At 35.3% G+C, this 23,188-nt stretch overlaps 1 protein-coding gene across 1 annotated transcript in view; it reads right to left on the reverse strand.

The window, feature by feature from the left end:
- Window positions 1-2,680: 2,680 nt before the first annotated feature.
- Window positions 2,681-23,188, reverse strand: part of KNDC1 (kinase non-catalytic C-lobe domain containing 1) — a 62,846-nt gene continuing 42,338 nt past the window's right edge. Inside the window, exons 11-30 of the mRNA XM_054206375.1 lie at window positions 22,888-22,965; window positions 22,190-22,283; window positions 21,848-22,010; window positions 20,910-21,754; window positions 20,656-20,800; window positions 19,005-19,096; window positions 16,590-16,993; window positions 11,198-11,291; window positions 10,984-11,081; window positions 10,479-10,690; window positions 9,031-9,144; window positions 8,485-8,632; window positions 8,022-8,199; window positions 6,641-6,858; window positions 6,211-6,293; window positions 4,818-4,968; window positions 4,244-4,366; window positions 4,082-4,141; window positions 3,291-3,448; window positions 2,681-3,011 (exon numbers count right to left, since the gene is read on the reverse strand). Coding sequence (XP_054062350.1) covers window positions 2,780-3,011; window positions 3,291-3,448; window positions 4,082-4,141; window positions 4,244-4,366; window positions 4,818-4,968; window positions 6,211-6,293; window positions 6,641-6,858; window positions 8,022-8,199; window positions 8,485-8,632; window positions 9,031-9,144; window positions 10,479-10,690; window positions 10,984-11,081; window positions 11,198-11,291; window positions 16,590-16,993; window positions 19,005-19,096; window positions 20,656-20,800; window positions 20,910-21,754; window positions 21,848-22,010; window positions 22,190-22,283; window positions 22,888-22,965 — 3,690 coding nt within the window. The 3' untranslated portion in view covers window positions 2,681-2,779. The remainder of the gene's footprint in view (window positions 3,012-3,290; window positions 3,449-4,081; window positions 4,142-4,243; window positions 4,367-4,817; window positions 4,969-6,210; window positions 6,294-6,640; window positions 6,859-8,021; window positions 8,200-8,484; window positions 8,633-9,030; window positions 9,145-10,478; window positions 10,691-10,983; window positions 11,082-11,197; window positions 11,292-16,589; window positions 16,994-19,004; window positions 19,097-20,655; window positions 20,801-20,909; window positions 21,755-21,847; window positions 22,011-22,189; window positions 22,284-22,887; window positions 22,966-23,188) is intronic.

The raw sequence follows: 23,188 nt of genomic DNA on the forward strand, positions 1-23,188 counted from the left end.
ACTTCATTTCAGCAACTCTGTGGGTCACTGTTTGAAAAATAAACAACATAAGAACAAGACGAGGGAAGTGTGGAAAAAATGAAGAAGAACTAGGACAGCTGGTGGCAATTCTGGCTTAAAAAACAAACTCAATTTTTTTCCAAACATTCTAATTTGGTATTGGAATGGAAACATGGGGCCAGACTGCATAGTCCCTCATTTATGCAATACAGTTACTGATGCCAATAATTTTTTGCCAACTAGATACAACTGAACTTGCTTCTTTGACATGTTTTGTCCTGCGTTTTGTTTTAAAAGGACATTCCCCACAAAGAGAGAAAACTTTAGCCCAACCTTTCTGCTTTAGTTATAAATAAGCAAGACAGTTATATGCTAGATATAACTTTATTCTGAAATCTGTGTCACAGAAGATGTGCATACATCAGTGTTCATGGACAAAAGTAAACCAGTTTCCTTGTAAAAGGGTGATTTTTTGCTTTCCAATAGCTATTTACATTTTTTGTTGTTGTGGCATGGTGTCAAAATGCAAAATCTTAAATATCTGATTGATGAAAATACCCCAAGATAGTACCATAACTCAATACTATGCATTTATAGCAACAGAAGATCTGATACACTGAAGCATTATAAAGAAGACATGAGATGATTTTTAAATTCTTGTATAGCACCAATTATTATCATAGAATAAACATAGTATTTTCTACTTGTAGTAGTTGCTTTAAATCCTGATAAAAACTGTTAGAAATATATGAGCACAAATGCAAAATATAAACGATAAGTAAAACACAAAAGCAATTTCCACAGTCTGACTGGCAAATATATAAAATGAATTTATTAAGATCATCTGATTAGCAAGTTTTGTGGAGTTCTTTACATTAGTACATTATGCTACTTAAAATTTTGCTGTCTTTCAAAGGCAAGGCGTGGCTTTAAGTGAATGGTAATTTTTAATTGAGAAAAACCAAATAACTACTAATATAAACAATTCTTTAAAATAAACCCATATAGATCAAATCTGTGAAATGTATGTCTGAAGGTAAGATTACCATTAATGTTCTTAAATCACTGTATAATATAAAGATAGGAGGTAAAGATTAAATGTTTTCACATTTGGCAATTTTTAGAGAAATAGCAACATATTTTACTTCCTTACCAGTAAATTAGAATACTACAATTAATGACATACTAAACCTACATATGGTAAATAACAAAACAAATCATCTTAAAAGTAGAAGAAATGTAAGAAAACACTGTTGAGGACTGAGTTCTCCAGTGTTTAAAAGTTAGTATTAATATACTAGCGTGAAAAAGTAACTGAGGTATTTAATGGAAAGTATGGAACATTCCTTGTTTTTATTGAGAAAGGTGAGAAGCAGGTGCCCTGCGATGTATATATTGCTGTTATCGACAAGAGAAAAGGAGAAGCTTTCCTCTTAAACATTGAAAAAGCTACAATATAACATGTGCACATGCATTTCTGTCAAATACAATAGTACAATTTGCAAAATACTGCAGGTGTGCACATTCCCATTTCTTACGTCATTATCCTTCTCCATCACCAAAACGTGCCACGAGAGTTTACGTCTGCTCTTCACATCTCTCAAAACATTTTCATTTTTTTAAACACAATCCTAGCAAAAAACTTTCAGGACAGAGCTCATTTTAGCCGTTCCTTGCCCTTCCCTGCTTCTCTTCTAATACTACCATTGTTCCCCCTGGTAGAAATACTCCTAAGGAATTTGTAGCCTTAACGTTTTGGCCTTGCATAAACCTGGGTAGCTCAACAAACTTTCTAGCAATAGCATCACATTTCATTGCCATTTAGAAGGTCTTGTAAGTATAAGCTCTATAAATAGGTTAGCACCAAAGTTTTACAAGTTGCAGATCCAAATTTCACACAGTTATCTTCTATTTAATGCTGCTGGAGCACTGCAATCTACAAAAGCAACCTCAGGAGCAAAAGCCATAATCAAATGTGTACACATACATACACAAATTGGCAAAGTGATTCCTGTGCCAAAAAGAGGAAAAAAAACCCAACAATTTCACGTTTACTGTTTTCACAAGGCCATGAGGTCAGCAGCGGAGCAACAAATTGGTAATATTTAGATTCAGATCTTACTTTCACTTGGAAACAGGTTAGTTTGATGACATTAAAACCAAAACAAAAAAAGCTGCGGCATGGCGTTCCTCTCCTTCCTTAGTATGCTTGAAGGAAAAGACAGTCGATTATTTAAGTCAATTATAGTTTTCATAATGCGCAACATAAAAGCAAGACACACCTACAGCCAAAGGACAGCAGAGGGTCTGTGTCCCTGAATTATATGCACACTGTGACAGGATACAGGTGTACTATGTTTATATAAAAATATATTCAACATTTAATGAACTATACTCTGAACTCTGCCAGGCCGACTTTGCAACAGAAGCTGTAATTTTAACTTATTTCCACAGTACATTTTAGATATTTGTTTGTGGGCTATTTTTTTTTTAAAATGCTAAAGAACAGTGACAAAATTAATCATCCTTTTCATCTATATTCTCTCTTCACTTTTATCTGTATTTTTATTCTTTTGATCTGTCATCCAGTTGCCAGGGATTCAAGTCTCATTAGTCAGCATTTAATAATTCCATGTTAAGAATACAATCATTTCAACTTGAGATAGTATTTTAAGCCACTTCACTTAAGTATTTGCTTGGGAATTGGTCCAGGAGAAGAAGTCAACATAATCCAGTTTTACAATTTACACTTGGAATAGAACAGATGAAATGTAAATAATTACTGAAATGTTGCCTTCATTCTGCGCAGCGTGTCCTGAATTTTTCGAGAATGTTTTTCTGCTGGTATCTGATGGAAGTTGGCACAGTTGTCAGCTGCCAAGGCAGAAATGTCTGCATCTTTATAATGAGTTATTCTTTGTCTGAGGTAAGACTGCAGCTTGAAGTCTGGTGTATATGTATAAGGATTCTCTTGAAATGCATGAACTTGGCTCACAACTTTTGCAATATTTCTTGAAAGAGAATATGGTAAAAAAAGATTAGTTTGTTTTGCCGATGATTAAAAAACCAAACCCCCAAAAAACTGCAAAAAACCCCCAACCAACTAAAAGAATTTCAAAAGCATTGAGCATTCCCTTCTATAGTATATGTCCCTTTAGTTAGATTTCAAAATGACTGAAACTATTTAAACTGCTAACTGAAATGTAGCGTTAGTTCTCATTGCTCCATTAGCCAATATTCTATTTTAAAAAATTAGGTGACGTACATACATACACAATTAAAATAATTACCTAAGTTTAGTCCACTTGTGCGCTCCGTTCGTCATTGTGAATCCTCCAGTTTCAAGTTGTTGGACGTGCATAGCCAAAACATGGGCTGATGGAATTGTTGGAAGTGTTTTGAATCTTTCTCCTTCCATCAAGCACAAACTGTCGCTTTTTAAAAAGACCTAGTTTCAAAATGCACACGGATAAATCTCACATTAAGTATTGTGGCACATTTTACAAGTTCTCGAGCCCATGTGTTTAGCACTACGTATTTATTTGTCACGAATTTTAACATTTGGCATTGAAATTGAAGACAATGCTATGAATTAATCTTGTGGCAAACATTTTAAAGTACACAAATACAGAAAGTAACTTTAATCAAAAGACAGTTCATCCACAATTCAAATTGTTCTAAATCACAGCCAAAATTACATATTAGAACTTCACTCTACAATTCAAAATTGTATAGATCAATAGGAGAATGCCTGTGATAAAATAAACATTTAAGTTTTTTCAAAACAGACTACAGCCACAAAGCTCCTGCAGTCAGAAAGTCTATCTAATGTCCTAGCTTGCTTTGAAATTTCTTTCTTGATTTTTAGTCACACACAGGATACATTTTTGAGAAATACTGACATGAAAATTAATGTAAACTCTCGGATTAAGAGTCAGAAGTCTTAAATTGTATTATGAAGGGATTTTAAATTCAAAGTAATAATTACAGCTTTAATCCTGCAGAGGTACCCATTTAAGCAGATCTTGCATCTTCTCCAACCCCAAAGAAGTATTTTTACATTAAAGACTTTATACTATACCTCAACAGCCTTGAGTTCCTCCATTATTTCAGCTACTTTTGCAGGTAAAATTTTCCAGGCCTTACAACAGAACAAAACATATTTTTGGTTTTTATATTAATGTTCATACTGTAACAAAATTATGTCAAGCAAAATAGTTACAGAACAGAGTACCAAACTTACTGGTAACTGTCGTACAATAAGATTTTCCAAGCCTGCTAGGATTTGCATCGCAGTAGCAAAATTTCTTTGTTCATAGCAACATTTTGCTATAAGAAGAAATTTTGATAACAAGCTCACCTGCAGCTGAAAAAAATATTACGATATACTATATATATATAAAATATACTAAATATATACAGTAAATCTACAGAAATCTACATAATAAAATTAAATGAGAAGGAAGAAGAAGAAATGTGTTTTCTATTTGAATTTGTTATCAAAATTGTTGACTGTAGTAACATTTCCCCCCAAGACAAAGTTTTCTTTTTTCTGGCACCAAGGTGGCCTTGTTAAAGTCTGACATTTGTTCTCCTCGGGCAACCCATTTCTTACATTCTATTAGGTTTTGGCACCTGCTGCTACAAAACATCCAAGATATCCAAGACCCTCCTTGTGACAACAAACCAAATTGTTAACTGCCCACTCATGGGTGTATTTCAGAATATTTCTTGCAACTTTGCTACATAGCAACTCATATACAATAACAAATAAATAACTGTTTCATAATTAATAATACAATAAAACAATGACAAACCTTAGACGTGTGACACGTTACAATTTCAGCAGCAATCCAGGTGCTGATACTGTCTGCATATCTTAATAATTGTAGAAGGTACGGGTCTTGTATGCACTTTGACAGAAACAGATTACAGACTTTAAGTGAAACTGTCTCAGTAGAAACAGCTCTATGGAGAAAAGGGGGAAAAAAGGCAAAAATAATTTATGCTGATTTTGGATTTTCAAAAAAATTTTTGATTGTGAGGATGCCAACTTCTGACCATTTAAAATAATTTTGCAGTGCTTGCAGTCTTGATTTTATAATCTTTTACAAAGTACACAGTGAGCTATGTTACTTTTTCTTCCTCATAATTCCCAGATAATTATATGTGATTACAAGGTAAGCTTATGCAGTATACATTTCTGTACATAGAGAGACTTTCACTGCTTGTTACTGAATAAAACAAACCATCCAGTCTTACACAAATAATAGCCAGAAATCCAAACTCATTAAAAACTGCAGCCACATAAGAAATCGAGCCTGATACCTCATGGCACCACACAGTTTCCCACGCCTGAACCCCAAATCAGTATTTACCACCTGATTTAGCCTCTGCCATTTAATAATCTGTAAAAGGTGAGCTGCTTCAGGTGTTCATTTGCTGTCCTTAAACAGAACAGTCTACTACAGGAGTGCAATTAACAAGTACTAATTAGAAGCTAGCTGAATACACTGAAGATGTAAGAAGTAGACCATAAGCAAATATAATTAGGTCCATGTGGCTGGATGAAAACATTAATTACCACTGAGCAAGTAATGTAAATAGGTTGGTAACCACTCTGTTTTTACATATCTGTGAATACTGATACCTCATCTACATAACAGTACAAAACGAACATTGCACAGAGCTTGTGGAGTCTCCATCCGCATTCAGAATCCAACTGCATGCGATCCCAGGCAACCTGCTCTAGCTGACCTTGCCCCAGGCAGGGGGGTTGGACTACACAATCTTGAGAGGTCTTTTCCAACCTCATCTATTCTGTGATTCTGTAATGGTCACTGAGATTTTATATACCTACACACAGGTATTATCAAATAGCCTGTTTCATAAGCCATTACAAAAGAAAACCTCAGAAGCAACCCCCCTAACACAAGTCTTCAGAAATATTTTGGCCTGACCCACTTTAGATTTCAAAGAAACCACCTTGCAAGTGTGACCTACCACATACGCTTACGTGCATAGGTACATATACATACACGTATATAAAATCTCCTGAAATTCAAAAATGTATGTAAACAGACTATCTAGTGTGTCAAAATGATAGTAAGTATTTAAAATGTTTCCCTCTTCCTAGATGTATTAAAGGTGTAACACAGTAAGTTACTGTGCAGCAACAGAACAGAAGGGCAGTTAAAATAAACAACTTACTTTTGGACAGCAACACATTTGTCTTTAACACCAAGTGCTCTTGAATTTAGAAAGTGTACTGGATGACATTTATGAAATACTTCCTAAACAAAAAGAGCAAGATATAGCTGTTGTTAGATCCCGCAGTTCTTCTAAAATGCCCAAGGATAAAAATGACAGAGGTTCCCCCTGCACCCCGCCCCGCCTGCAGCAAATTTATCAGTGGGATCTCAGCCTAAGGATAGAATTAGCCATTCAAAATTTTCCCATAGAGATTTCGAGAGAAAAACATTATACTATATACTATGAGAGAAAAACATTATACTACATACTATGAAATAGTATGAAATAAGCTTGAAACAGGGTTGTGAAATGGTAGAAAAAGGAGGCCGAGTATAAAGTAGGAAGATAGATATTATTTGTACTTCCAAGTAAACCTAGTCCTTTGTACCTGTTGCAGTAACGTCAGCTGACAACAAAGCTGCTGCGCACTGTATTCTATTAAGAGATACGGTCCCACTTCATCTGCTTTAGCAAAGGAGCCCGGGAATTCTTCTGTAAAACTGTTGTAGCATGGCTTTGGCAAAACTGATGAAATAGTGTACAGTCGCTCTCTCTGATATTGTGCAATTGGTCCCATACCTTTGGAAAGTTTCCAGTTAAAGTTCTGTAGAAAAAAAAAAATATGTAAAGTTACAACTTTTCTAAAGCAAACATTCTGTCTCCCCTTGATTTAACTTTCTGGAATGTTTTGTTAGAGAAACACCTTTGTGGATGCAAAACTCTTCAGCTAATCTTCAAGGTTAGCCCAGACACTAATTGGTTTATTCAACATTGCTATTTTAAGCTAATATAATAAGCAGAGTTGACGAGTCTGAGCAGGAGACTACCAGATCTCAATCAACAATGGCAACTTCTCTGTATTTAAGCTTGCCGCCATAAAATAGTTTCTATTCCAAAGTTTTATATTTTATGTTTTACTCTCTACTGTCTCTTACTATTTCTTGTACTCTTTTGCTTAGAATCAAACAGCCCTTTCCAAAGAGATATTTATTTTTCCATTCTTTTCCCTTCTTCCATCTTCCAGTATCATTATGATGCGGTGACAATAAAAGAAGTCCTGTTTTCTCTATTCTGCTCGCCCTTTATTGGTTGTATCCCCATGATACCCCATGGAACTCTGCATCTTTATCAAGGTGATGATTCTAAATTCAACTTGCACATTATTGACACATTTGACTTCCAGATGTCATTTTGGTCACTCTCTAGAGAGATCTTTTTTCAGGAAAAAACTACAGTATGCTCCAGCTTCTGGCGTTACTTTTCACTAGCAAACTACATGCATGAATCAGCAAATACAGATAAAAGTTCAGACAAATTTTTGCTACAAGCTTTGAAGTTCTAGCAGGAAACCCCTCATCCCCCACTGTTTTCCTATATTTATAGACTTACAAAGTTGTATGCCTAATAAAAAGTATTAATGTTTGACAAAGGAGAAAATGTTTTCTAGTAACTATGAGTCACACGCTAGTATCAAGGATGAAGACTTCAACTCCTCTCAAAATTTTGATTACCTATCTGATCTATTATTACTGAAATAGCTGACGGTGCAATTAAGTCTTAAGATGACTGCCACGGTTTAGGCCTTAGATACTTTCAAAAGAAAATTTAAAATGCAGGTACATAAATTCTACTACATTAGGGAGGGTGTAGACTCTAAGGCGGATACTCTAGCTTTTGTCAGAAAATAATATATGGAATAATTTTATAATATTATAACATATAATATATAATGTGCTCCATATACTGCAGTCTGAAGAAAATACATCCCTTTCTGGAAACATCTTCAGAGAGCTTTTTACATAGAGAGTGTAATGTTTTTCTGTTCTCCTCGCTCTCCTCTTCACATTTGTCCATGCCGGAGCACTGATGAGCACTGCCACTTTTCCTGGCAGAAGCATCCTCAAGCAATGACAACAAGCGCTCACCGTAGCCATTTAATAGAACAACCTGTAAATGCAAAACAGGTTAACATAATATTGAACTCAATTTCCCATAAATTATAAGCAAGATACAACATATCTGTAAGATGCATGTCTGTCCAAAGCCAGACATACTGAACATAGCTGTCAAAGCTAGCATTATTTCTCTTTTACTTTACTTTAATTGTAATTATTTTTCTAATTTTTTCTAGTTCAGTTTTCAGTTTTTTCTAATAACAATCTTACATATACAATAATTGACTTAAATTGATTTTTTTTTTTTCTTAAAGCTTCTACTGAAATTCTGACTTACCTTGGAAGAAATAAATTCTTTAAGGGTACACAAGAGATCAGCATTTGTTGCAAAGTCTACACTGTAACAGTCTTCAATCCAAGCCTGCAGGATGTAGAAACTGCGGTTACATATTTTGTTAAGCGATGTGGAAGGATCCAGGTTTGAACTGTTGAGAAGAAAAAGGCACTTATTTCACAAAAATTGATATCCAATTCCAATTTAAAAAGAAGGGATGAAAAAACCACAAGTATTATTTGGTATTGACTGTACGATCTTAAATTCTTACGTTTCATTTCTCTAGAATCCATGGCTCTATGGAAACAAAGCTGTGGTTGTACTTACAACCCATCACTGACGACTCAGATTCAGAAGAAAAAAAGAAGTCAGCACATTGTCAAATAGAGCACTTGCTCTAGTTTCATTCTCACTTGTCACGAGAGTCTTACAAAAACATCAAAATTCTATTAAATTAAGTAGTTCTTTTCAGAAACAGCTATTTATTTGCCATTGGGGGCTATAAGTCAATTGTGCTTTGATAATATTTTTCACAGGAAATTACTGTACCTGGATAAAGTGCTGCTGATTCTATCAAGAAGAAACTGCAAAAATTCTTCTTGTGTGCAGAAATAGCGAAATGTGTAGAGAAACTGCTGTACATAACCTTCTAAAAATGCATTTCTGTGAAGCACAAGAAAAACTTCAGACAAGCAAAAGCACAATTTCTTCTTGCATTAGAGTACAGCAACATCAAAGAAATCCTCGAAATATCAAGAATTAATAAGGATTTTAAATTCTCAAGCTCTCTATAAAACCTTGATTCCTTTTTATTTTATTTTTACCCATCAAATATTGTGATTGCCAACACTGAAAGCATAATTTGTTTTAAAAAAAGTTTATCTACTTGCAATTTTGTGAAGAGCCACTTTGACATTTCTATTATCAAAAGTGACAAGGCACAGAAGAACATTTAATTTTGATTTTTTTTCTATCATCTCACTTGATGTTGTTTTGAAAGATTTTTATTATAATAACATATAGCATAAAAAGTAGATACTTTAAGTAAGAAAATATTTCCTGTAGTTCTAATTAGAGCAGTAGTTGCTTTAACAACAGAATACACTTATTATATACACATTAAAAATGAGTGCATTTTAAGTTTTTATACATACACACACACTCTCAAGGTCTTAAGACAGGTAAATTGTCCTGGTCCATGATGGGTTATGGCTAACCATGAAAGTTTGGGTTTGATGACTAGGGAAGCTCTGATTCCAAAACAATTTGTTCACTTTGTGCAAAATATTAACTATCAGGAAAAGCAGCACTCGGGATAAGTAACTGGGTCTCAGAGTCAGGATGAGTTGGGAGAAGCAGCTGGGAGGAAGTTGCTCCCTCTGCAGTGGCACAAGTCTGATGGAGTCATTCAGGCAGTTTCCATCCTTCATACTATTATGGCTCAGGTACCTTAAAACAACACTGCCCTCACCCTAGTTGAAGGTTAAAGGACATCTTTGTCCCCACTTAATCCCTGAGATAAGCCTGCATCCTGGTCAGCCTCAAGGACTGGGACAATAATCCGTAAAACAGAACCTATATGTTTTCAAATCTGGACACTATTAATAAGAATTATCAAATTATATGTTCTAAAGAATTTTCATACTGCTAGCAGTAACATAAAGCCTTGATTCCATGGCAACTATCAGAGCAAAACTGCAAATAAGTAAATGATAAAAAAGTTTAAAGTTATTAGTTTTTGATTTATTATCAAATGCTTCAAGTTTTAATCAAACCCAAACTTAGCAGTTTGGCTTATTTCTTATCAGACTGTCTTTTGCAATTTCCATGCCCGTTTCTGTTAATAAGTGTTCATAGAAATAATATTAAACTTGATAGAGAGAGGAGAACTTACTCTATGTTGAGTAACTAGCATTTATCATGGAGACTATTTTTTCCTGAATTAGCAACTATGCCTCAACCCACTCCCAATTAAGGATGTGCAAAATATACTATACCTAGAATATAAATAAGCCATTAAACCAAGTGGTGTACCAGCCTGCAGAACTCTTACTCCGTTTTGATTATTACATTGTTGTTTCTCTGTGCTATAGTAAAGAAGCAGTGATGACTCATCCGTAGGTGCCACATCCATGATGTCAGTTCTCCCGTTGTGAATGACTGTAGGCAGCACGCAGGATTCCACACCCCACTGCTCTGCATACATCATCTGCTCAAAGATGCAAAGCCATGAAAAAATAAAAGGTAGGAAAATAAAGAGGAGAATCCACACAAAATGCAGTCAACTCAAAGCCAAATCACATTTCACACAATTGTTTTTTTTAACTTTTTAAACAATACTACTAGCAATTACCTTTATTTTAATAATTCCTTTAGATCCTACTTAATTTGGCACTTTGACACAAAACTTGTCACATTTCATATACTGACTTGGGCAGCAAACTGCACTGATGCAGTATTGAAATGACAAATGAAACACAAGCAAAATAAAGTCTAACTTACCTGCACGTATTTCTTCACCAGTTCAAGAAACTGCACTTTTGATTTCATCTCCTGCAGCTGTCCTCTCAATTTGGGCAACATAGATTTAGTTTCAGGACCTTTAAAACACACAACATAAAAACATCAATGATTCTGATTTACAGAAAAAAAAAAAAAAAAATCCTTAAAAGTACTATGCACAGATTTCATTACTGCTAAGTTGCCGTACTCTTACCTTTGCTGCATCTTTCTTTCTGCAGTAGTTTCTGGTAAAACTTTATGGTCTTTCTATAATTTTTTGTCTCCATCATTAGCAATTGCTCTAGTTCCTATTTAAAGAGAAAAGGGATTCTGATCAGAATGGTAAATGCGAGGTTCTAGCAGGAAACTGTTTTGAAAGAGAATTATTTTGTATGAAAAAAATCAACATCCAAACAGACAAGAATCTGATATTAACCAGGAAAAGCTACCTTTCACACCTGTGTTTACAGGCAAGTTACAGCAGGCATCACCTGTCCCCAGAAAAGCATTAGTTATGCCATAGTTCTACAACTTAGGAATTGGAGCTTGTTTGCATATGGTGAGACCCCACTGAAATCTGTCTGAATCCATTTATATAAATATGCCTTTAGTTATAATTGCACTTATCTGGTTATTTTCAACAGCGTTTTTAAAAGTTACACTCAGAAGTCGTCCAGAATCAAAAGTGATGGGTTCTAAAACCAGTGCAGACCCCAGAAATGCTCTCTTAAGCAGCTGACCTACATTTGCATCCAGAACTGAATGTTTGACTGAAAGCAATGGTTTACAAACAAGTATAATTACATTACATTATACAACCAGGTCAGAAGGCAGACAGGAGATCTGCTCAATAAATAGAGGACATATTAATTTTGAAGTTCAGCTTACATATTTTATATTTATGCATTTTACATAATTGAAAAAATTTCTATATAATTATATAACTTAAGCAATGTGTAGAAATGAAAGTATATTAGGCTTCTCACCATACTATAAAATTTATGGTAAACGTTTATATTTGTTTGCATATCAAAGATTTCATTATTTTACTAACCAATGAAAGTGGGCCATCCTTGGATTCAGCTTCTGATTTATTATGAAACAACAAACTCGATGTGTGTTGTGTTTTATGAAAGTGGTGGCTTTTGCACTTGGGTCCTGAGTTAACTACCAGTGACCCACTTACATGAAACAGCATTTTAAATGGAGTAGGTTCACTGAATGCAGCAGACAGAACTCCCACAAGCAGAGTGATCAGAAAACACATAGCTCAGAGCTAACATATCAAACAACAGATTGGTAAATAGGTTAGCTTTAATGGGACGGTCTTACTAGAAATTAATTTGAGTTTGAGAAAAAGCTGTCACTGTTTTTCAGAAATGCTCAAAAGGTTTAACAACATAGTTCATTAGCAGCAAGAGTCAAAAAAGCCTTGGGGATTTTTAAAAGACTTACCAATAAATAGGCATCACAGAGAACAGCAAAAGCAGAGAAAAGCTATTATCCAGATTCTGAATTGGAAACTGCTTTCTTTTACTAAAAGATCTGGTTTTGTTTTATCAATGAAAGTGAAACCAAGTTGATTAAGAGACTATGAACACAGGAAGGGAATCAGAAAGAGTGGCCATTTTCTGGCGTTTGGAATCTGATGGACAGAAGTGGATTGTCCCCTAAGTAACTTCAGGTGAGTAGCAATGAAGTCAGTAGCAACTTCTCAGTCTATTCCATGGCATTTTAGGTAGGTCTAGAATATAAACACTTTTGATGAGGCTCTACATTCAATTGTTCTGCTCCCTCTGAAGTACATTTAATTTGTCAGGACACTTTTTTACAGAACATCCCTTATTCTAGGGAACAAAGTAATGATAGAGTGACATTGCTTACTTGGGAAAATTGCAAATTCCAATCTGTCCTTGAAGCGTAAGTTTTTTACATGCTGAAGGGCGGCTCCACCAAAGGATGCAGAATATTGGCAGAAGGGAAAGGAAAAGAGAAAAGGAATGGGAAAGGGAAAACTCTGGCCAGAATATGCAAAACTTGCACTAGAAACCTCCTAGTCACAGCTTGGGTGCACTGGAGTTTGGTGGAGACACTTACAAGTAGCTTATGAGATCTGGGGGATGACTGAAACCTAGTGTGGGCAAAGAGGAAAAGGGCAAAGGCTAAGGGTGAAGGCTTGGGGCTGCAAGAGAGCTGGAGTCAGCTTATCAGACTACAGAAAAAAACCTCTTCTCTCTGTGAGGGCAGACTGGGACATTGCTTCAGAGAAATGGCAGCCCTGGCAGCTGCCTTCCCTTCTTGCTCTGCTGCAAGGACTTGGTTTGCCTGGACGTGCTCTGTATGAGGGTGCAAAATCAGCAGCTTCTGGACTAGAGGTGATGTGAGCCAGGGAACGTACACTTGCTTGCCTAAGGACTAGCTTTTCTAAATGTAGGTTAACCTTTGCTGACCTTAAGAACCACAATGAATTATCTGATAAGCACCTACACACTAAAGCATTAATTATTTTTGTGACATTTGACAGTGTCACCTCGATCCATAACTAATTTATTTTTTATGCTAGCTATTTCACATTCTTTCCAAATGTAAGAGTATGTATTACCATTTTTTTGAATCATAATAGCTCAATTAATACTATAGTTCATCATATAATAAATGTTTTACTTTTTGCATCTTATTAAATCACAACTTATCTAAGGTGCAGACAATATCCAACAGGTTCCAGTAGAAAAATAGAAAAGTTAATTATTTTTATGACAGAATATTTAATTCTGTCATAAATATACATTGTGGCACTCGGAGGTACTCAGATTCTGTGTGTTTGCGAACCTACTTACAGGTACACAAAATTAAAAAAAAATAATTGCATTTAGTTTTAGAAGGTGGATAAAGAAACATTTGAATCATATGAATATTTTAATTGGAGAGATAAGTCTACTAATGAGATGCCAAAACTGTAAACTGTTGTGTGGTTAGACTCTCACTCAGTTCCAGTTGCAGACTAGACCTGAACTGACCAAGCAGACCTACGCCTATGAAAGGGTAGTGCCACTAAATCAGGACAAATGTAGTCGAGCTGAAATATCTAACTATTTCTAAATATTCACTCTTTGACATAGCAACTCCTAAACACTGCTTTAGCACACTTTACTGCAAAGCTGTAGAATCAGCTCAACTTTATTGCTGACTTTTTAAAAATCTGACGGAGACCTGAGGCAAAAAGTATGTTGATATAATCCTTGCCAGACGATGAAGACCAGACTACAGCTAATCAAGGCACTGGTTTCTGAAATAAAACTGCTTAACAGATGATTTAAACAGGGAAGGAGATGGGGTCGAGACAAACAGCTCTACCTTGCAAGAGAGGCAGAACTTCCCTCCAGCAACTCAAACGACCTTCCTGCTCAAAACAGCCACTGACGAACCTTTCTTTGGACTCTGTACTCCTCCTGGACTGGATATGGGACACGTGTTTTCTCCATTATATTTTACAGAGTGAAGTTGGCTACTAGAATAATTAACTTTTTTGAACTTCTACTTTGGCAGAACACTCATGTTAATTTTCACATTGAGTCTATTTTATTTTCTCAGTATTTTGGTTTAGGCAGTGCATCATTCCCTTGAAATGTGCACAGTTCTTACTCATTGTTTACACATTAACAGTGTTAACACTTCATAAATGCCAATAATTTATGACCACATTTATTTTCTCAAAAACAAGTACTCCAAGTATAACATGTATAAATGTTCATATTATCAACTAAAAGGAGCTAATACCACTTTGCTGTACAAATAAAGCTGTTGGCTACATCCAAGTACAACAACACATGAGGACTTATAAATGTTAATTCCTATCCCTATCAGCTGTACCAGCAACATCCCTGTTGCTCAAAATGAGATATGAACTGGTCTTTGTCAGCTGGAGGTTGGAGATTAAAATGATGCTGTACATTTTCACAGTTGATTTGTAGTGTTTGGTTTGATGCATCAGGTAGCAGAAAGACAGTAGAAAGAAGCTGGGTAGGGCTGCTCATCACCTACATGTTGATAATTGATTGTCTTACAGCTAAGAATCATTGTCTCCTGAATGCTGCAATAGCAGAAAAATAAATTTCAGTTTCATATTTCCCCCCTGTATTTATTATATATATTGATCAGTTGAAACTTGTAACAGTTCACCTTGTTTCAACAATATTGCTAATAGTTTATTTCATAAATTGTCATGACTGATGGAGTCTGGAAAAACAGCAGGATTTTAGGAAGGTTTTCTTTGCTCAGGTTAGATGTTCAAGATCGCTGCAATTGGAGCATTATGATCCTGTAAGTTTTTACTTTAAACACATTTACAAGAAGCTGGGTTTCAGAGAAAGTCAGTGTTGTAGTAATGCCAAAGAAAGATTAAAGTTATTGATGCTATGGTAGTGAAACGAATAAAAATAGTCTTGCGACCAAAGAGTAACTGATATTTTACATTATCCTCTGTTGAATTTTTAGTAACAAGACCCTTAAAAAGCATTTTTAATAAAAAAAATGAAGGAACATTTAATACAGTATTATTAAAAATATTTTTAAGATTATGTACCTGAATATTCTAGTATAGCAAGACTTTTTTATATAAACAGTACAACAGAGAATATACCTATCTGCACATACATGCTTTTTTGTGAAAGTTAACTTTTCTTTTGCAATGCATTCGAAACATTTATATGCTGTACAAGAGTATTTAATCTTCCGTTAACCTTCTTCTCTGAAGAAAATGGTGGAATACAAACTGAATTTGACTTAATAATTGAAGATGAGACTTTATAATTGTATTTATTGTAACTTAGACACAAATTAATTGGCAACAAATTAAACTAAGTGCCCATAGTAAGGAAATCGACAAGAGCAGTTTCATATATTATCATTACTCTTTGTCTTTGGACTTGAAATATTTAAAAAATATTTAAAAACTGAAGCTTGATATAGGTAGATGCACAAACGTAAAAATTAAATGTGATCAATATGATCTTTAAGGGAATGGAAGACCTTGCTAATCTAAAACAACCCGTCCCCCTGCCCATGCTCATTCCATACCCCCAGGCTGCTTAAAAGGCACAAGGCTACGCTCATTATGATGATTAGCTCACATCTCCAAAAGAAGATGTGAGCAAATAACTGCCATTGTGCTGGCAAATGGTGAGAAACTATCAGAGAATTCACCATGACCAAGGAAAAGGGCTCAGAGCACATGACAGGGAGGACCTCTTGAGAGTCTGTGATACGCACCAATCATAGCCATTCTTAGCTCTTTTCTGTAATATTACCACCATGGGGTTGATGAGTATGTCAGATAGTACTTTTCTGGTCAACTTCAGCAAGAGAAGATGGGTTGTAGTTCAGTGGTTATCAATGTCATGTCAGTGCTCTTTATTTTGGAATAATACCCTTACCCTGTTTTATTGATAAGACATAAATTTTGAGGATTTAAAAAACTCTTAAGAGTATTTAGTATTCAGTATCTAAAAGAAGAAAGGGGGTTTCAACTCACAAACACAATAAATATTATCATACTTTTAACCAGCAAGTAAAGAGGTATCTTAATGATTTTAAATCAATGTACTTACCACTTTCTTAGCATCTATATTTTGTGACTCACTTGGTTTCTGCTTTCCAAGGTTTTTCATGTAACCATGAACTTCTGAATCAAAACATTCAGCTCCATAAAATGCACTGCTCCAACCAGGACTACAGCCATGAACGTCAGGTAGACTGGGAGACACAAGGTAGCTGTTTCCACCTATCTTTATCATGGTCTCTTCCTCTGGCTCTCTATTTTCTTCTGCAAAGCCTGTACCAATACAACAGCCGTTGCTTTGTAAACATTTTCCCTCTTTCTCCATAGGGCTAGTATTCTGCAGCCTCAATTCCTTTTTGAAATTATCCGAAGGTGACTCATCAAAATCCATTTCAGCTAATGATGTATTTATCGTAGGCTCAGCCTTCACATCAAAGGCTGCTTCTCCTTCTCCTAAAGAGAGTGTAGGGGGGGAAAGAAATAATGGTCATGTGCTGCCGTGTATGCTTTGTTGAACTTAAACGCTACACATACAAAACGCAGTTTTGAGACTACCTATGTGCTCTAACAATGGTGTTAGATGCTTATTTTGGCTCTGTGCTTTCTTTTTCTCAACTAGACATTGTAAAATGATAAAGGTTAAAGACATTTCAGAACTGTTAAGCAATAGTTCAGCAATACAATTTCTGAAAATTACAAAATATTTTCTGCACATATACAACAGGCATTTAAACAAAGCATAATACAGAAGCTTTAAAACAAAAGTTAAATACGTCAGACCTGTGCATGCTTTAGTAAAAAGCTTAGCTCTTGAGGTTTTTTCCACCCATAAGTTTTGAAGCCTTTATTCCATACATAGAGGGCAAGAATACTTGGTACAGCCAAAGGGGACACAGATGTTAAACTTTCTACTCCTACAGGACTCACTCCCTTGAGCTATGATGGAACTTCTTTGCAGTTATAACAGCTACTACCAACCTTAAGGGACTGAGGGGACAGTCAAAGGTTTGTATGATGCTGACAGGAGCTTTTACGCCTGCCAGAAGTCTCCCTTTTCACCTGAGCAACCCTCCAGGACTTAGATATGCCACCTTGGAGTCAAACAGACCTAAATTACTGGTGCAAAGAAGTCACATACCCATGGGAAAGTCTGGCTCTACATTTGCAATAATTCTGAGCCAAAATGGAAGACTGTAACAGAGAATGACAGCAGCCCAAACCTACAACTTTATGTTTTGCCTTAAAAGTTAACAGTGCAGGGGTAGGGGTATAAGCTGTTCTGCAAAGAACACAGTTTAACTTTGCTCAAAACACAGAAGTAACCATGTTTCAATGCTGAAACTTGGCTGATCCATCTTGAGAAGAAATTAAATACCGATACAAGAGCAACTAAATACAAGCTGTCCGTGAATACACCAAGCCTAGAAAGCGTAATGGTTTTGTTATAATAATGGAATTGCGAGTCTCAGCTCAGTTTTGAGTTCAGTTACTGAAAGTTGGAATATTTTGTAAACCTTCAATCACAAGTTGTGCCAGGAAAAATGCAAAACCCACACTGAAGAAGTACATGTAAGCAATCCACTAATATAACCTCAATGACTGCCCTGAAATGGTGTCCTGTAATCAAGCTTGTAATCAAAAGGCAAAACTATCTTGATTAACAAATCATTTGATTCACTGTTCATTTTGCTATCTATCTTTAAAAAGGCTCTTCAGTGGATAGAATAGGGAAGTGGACAAATTCCTAGGAGAAACGGAAGGACTATTCTTTTGCACCTGTTTGTGAGAACCCTTTTGATGAATAGTTAAAAAAGACCATTTAAATCCAAAAGCAATTCATTTTCTAGATTTCTGTACAATTCCCTTCCCTAGAATTTGTAAATAATTTTATTGACAACACCATCTTTTATTTTTATGCCTAGTTTTGTTTTAATTCTGGTAAGTGAACAAAGCAGGACCAGATCTGTTGCACAGCCATCCTTCAATCCATCTGCAATTTCTTCAGTAACACCTAAGGAGTCATAAGAATTTTCTAAAGCTCTTCTCTCTGCCTAGCTAAGCTTGCTATGTTGTGTGGAGCTGACTCAGTATGACTGTCCCCCTTCCTTCTCCCTACTTTAAAGCATGCCACTAGAACATCTACAAACATCTACTGGATGAACACAAGAGAACTACATGTAGCAGTTAGGATTTGGGGACTTTTTCAACAGACACATCTGAGTAAATAAAAACAAGTAAATGAAACAGGCATCCCACCCAATGACATCTGTTCATATGTAAGCTTCATATGAAAGACAACAGGTCCCCAGGGCTTTGATAATGTTCAGATTCACTGATAACATTCATAAGTATTAAGGTGCGTGTTTTCCTGAACATATACTCAACGTGCTCATCTCTGAAAACTTGTGTCATTGATAGATTCCTACCACACACAAAGATCTAGAAATGTGAAGTCCTTTCTCACCCTCTGTCTGATCACTGCTTGCCAAAGAGCTATCAGATTTCTTCAGATCTTGCAATACATTGCCACACTTCGAATCATCTGCCTCAGTTGTACTGAAAATACAAGAAGAGTAGGAAAAATTATTGTTTCATATACTTTTATGTTTATATCAGTAAAATGAGATCTTACAACTGACTCTACCATGTAATGTGAAGGGATAGCATTTAACTACCTCCTGAAGTTTGCATGTTCAGCTTCAGCTGTTATTTCACAAGAAAAAACGTTCAAATGGATATTAAAGCACACTGAGTAAGATACAGAGATTTGCCTTACAGCATTTGGCAAAATTCCAACAGAAGTATCATAACACATAGGAACAGAAGGCATAACTCAGTCTGCAAATTACTGTAATTGGTTTTTCACTCAGGATTCAACCTCTGGATAACAGTCTGACTGTAAGTCATCCCTAGTAAGAATAATCATAATCTTAAATCAAAGAAGGTAACAACTAAGAATTACTATATTTGTTGTCTAAAGAACGTTAGGTAAGCAGTGTCTCAGAGATATTCTCAGGCAGTTCTTGCACATGATCTAAAAGCTAGACCTGTATTTTTATACTGGATAATAAATGATAATTTGCTTTTCACTCTCACTTTCAAATACATTAGTTTGTAACAAAAGTTCATATAAAGGATGACCTCTTCATATATGTCAGTAATTCAGCTGCAACAGCTCAAGTTTCTTCTACCATAACATTAAACTGTGGGGAATTAAGAGCCTAACCTCCAACCAGTTTTCAATGGCTCCTTAAAAATCCCAACCCAAATGGGAAATAGGCCAGCATGTCAGGTTCTGGTATCTGGAGGTCGTAGTCTATTCTCTCTGAAACTTGATGTAGGGATAATACATCTTTCAACACTGAAGTTTTTCTAGACGGTATCTACCAAGATTCTTGGTCAAAACTTCCAGTTTGTACTTTCAGACCATGACAGAAAAAACCCAATCATACAGAACTTCCACATATAAACTGATTACTGTTTACAATAGCCTTCAGTAAGAAGCTTTTATAAGTATGCTACATTTGTAGGCCGCAATAAATCAAGAATGTTTTTTATTATTTTTCAGGTAGATATGTCATTGAAGATGAAAGAGTAAAAATGAGAAATACATTAAGCTGGTGTTTTCTCACTGAACAGGCTACTTACAGAACACTGCCAGGAGGAACACTAAGTCAAACTAAACCAGTTAAGTAAAACATTTCTAGCAAAGCTAAACTAATTTCCTTGTTCTTGGGTGTGAATAGAATAACAGGATGTATAAAGTACCAAACAGAATAAGCAAACTGAACAGTAACAACAATATATTTCACTTCTGATTAAACAGCATCTTTTAACAAGACAACAAAGCTCTCCATCAATGGTCGAAAACATTATTGATCAGAATTGCGTTTCCATTATTCACCTATCCTAAAATGGAGTTACAGACAAGCTTAGCAAAAATACTTTCTGCTAAGCCATTAAGCACTGTTTGCTATGGGGAAAGCCTTGAAGGATCTAAAAGACTATGAAATTAACAGTGGGCAGGAAACAGGTAAGTAGCGTATCCTTTCCTGCTTCTAGGAAGTAGGGAGAAAAGCATTAAATTGAACTGTATGAAAGAAAAAACAACCTACCATAAACGTGAAGGTCTTTCTCCATTTACTACCTGATAGAGATTCTCCAGTAATTTTTCGTCCCAGTAGAGGTCACAAAACTTCTCACAAATTTTATCAGAGAACATACCAAACTTAATTTCCTTTAAGTTTAAAATGAAGTTACCTTGTTTGAAAAAAGAAGAAAATAAACAAACAGAAAGAGGAAAAAGAGACATTAATAACAATATTCTTACACACCAATGATAATAATATACAGAAGAAAATGTACATACCCATATCAAAAACTTCAACTCCATTTTCTAGATAGCCATCAAATGCAAACTCCTCTTGTATAAGATGAACCACTTCCTGTAGCAAAGTGTCACTTGTTCTGTTCTGCTGGGGCAGGACTTCAACATCAAAGAGAGGAGAATTGTCTTGATTCACTGAGGTACATGGTGCGTGTCCTTGTTCAGTGAAATTACTGTCTGCACTGGTAGCACACTCAATTTCTTGGCAGTTGGTTTGAATAACTGGGTCACTTCTACCAAACTTGTTCTGTGTATTAGTAGTCTCACAATTTTGCACTTTGCAAAGGGAAGCATCATTTTCTGTTTGCGTGCTCATTTTATAACTTGCAATAGTACTTGAAAGTAGCACTGGCAAACTGTGATAGCAATCGTAAGCAATTCTTGAACGAAGAGGTTTATTTGGTATTTGCTCTGATACAGCTAAATGTACTGGTACAAATGTTAGAACTCTTTTCTCCGAGTCCTGTTTGAGAATGATGTTATTTATATGAAGAAAATTAGGAGATGTAGGACAAGCTAAGGAGCTGGACGGAACTTCAGATAAAACGTTCTTTCCCTGTAGAATATATGAGGAATCAGATGGTGACGGTAACCTAACTATAGAAGTAAATGCATTGCCTGACTTTTGTTCTTCTGAAGATATCAGGGATGAGTGGCCTGAAACTTGTGAATCACACTCAGGTATTTCAGGTGCAGTTTCAACAACATCTGTGTCCACAGTACTATTGCTTTTAGAGTCTTCCATATATCCTGATTTGTTGTGATCCACCTGTTTTTCCTTCCTTGTCTCTTTCTTGAATTGCTCAGAAACTGGTGAGTGAATCTCTCTGAAAAGGAATAAAATTTTTTTTGAGGATAATGCCAGTAGATTTAACAATGAAGTCTCAAGTTTACTTTATTCTGCTTTAGGATATACTTACTTTGTTATTTTTTCATTTTGTTGCAGAATAATAGGCTTAAAGTGAGTTGCAGGAGAGGTGAATGCAACAGGTAATGCAGCTTTCTCACAATTTAGAGAAATCTGGCATGGTACTGGTCCTTTAACTGCTACAAGTTTACTTTCACTGGTAATAGGCACAAATCCTAAAAACAAAAACACAGTTAGAAAGACGAACAATATGTAAAATAGAAATGCAAGGTAAATAACAATCAGTTTAGATAGAAAAAAAATAATTTGCGTATCTGACCGAGAAAATCTTGCATGGAGAACTGATCTAGAGAATACTAAAACAAAGTAAGCATGTCAGAGTCTGACTGCTTACCTAGACTTGACTCTGAAGTGTCCGTTTCGTGTCTTTCATTTTTAAATTCAAAAGCAGCATGATCTTGAGACGAGATTACTTCTTCCTCAATAGCCTAACAATAAGAATTGAAGTCCAAACTGAATTTATAACAATTTTCTTTTTTAAAATTCTGCTCAGCACATTACTTCAAAAAAATCCAACCCCCACATAAACCTAGAATGTTGCAAAGCAACAAGTTAGTCATGCCAAGGGGGAGAATTAAAACAAATGAAATACAAAACTTTAAGGACTGGTACAACTGTTTGCAAACCTTGATAACCTTCTGTTCCAAATCATAAATTTTACGTAATCAAAGTTTTGAACAAAGTCTGTTCCATGGACTGCCTGTATGCTGTGTGCATTATATACATATATTTCAAACAGAAACAGATCACAACAATTACATATTAATGTCTTCTATTCTGAAAAGAGGGCTGGTAAATGAAAGAGAGATTATGAAATTAAGTCACTGCTCCTTCACATATACAGATTGTGGAGTCTGGGCAATAGCAAGAAGTAGAAAAAAGCTATACTTAGACTACTTGAAAATAAATACATAAATAAATAAAAATAAGAGAACAAATCTAACTATACTGGCAGGGGACAAAATCATACTGGAAAACAATTTACAGAATTAATTGAAAAAATGTAGAGAATTAAAAACGTTGTACTCTTACCTTAAAGACAGATTTATTCAACAATGCCAAAATATTTTTGCTGTTTATACCTTGTTCAAGTAAATAATGATTGCATGTCTAAAAAAAAATAAAAAAATCATAATTTTCAGTCAGTAAATAAGTTTTCAATCAAGTGAAGTATTCTTGGACAAGGACAACGTCAAGATAAATAGTCAACTAGAAGTAATGTAAGTTTAGGAAGTCTTATGAACCTATTCTGAGCACCTTACTGACAATTTCAATATAAATTAGAAACACACTCCTCCATGTCCCTAGGGAAGTAACTTTAAAAACAAACCCC

The sequence above is a fragment of the Rissa tridactyla genome, chromosome 6 (assembly GCF_028500815.1).
Source record: "Rissa tridactyla isolate bRisTri1 chromosome 6, bRisTri1.patW.cur.20221130, whole genome shotgun sequence".
Lineage (NCBI taxonomy): Eukaryota > Metazoa > Chordata > Aves > Charadriiformes > Laridae > Rissa > Rissa tridactyla.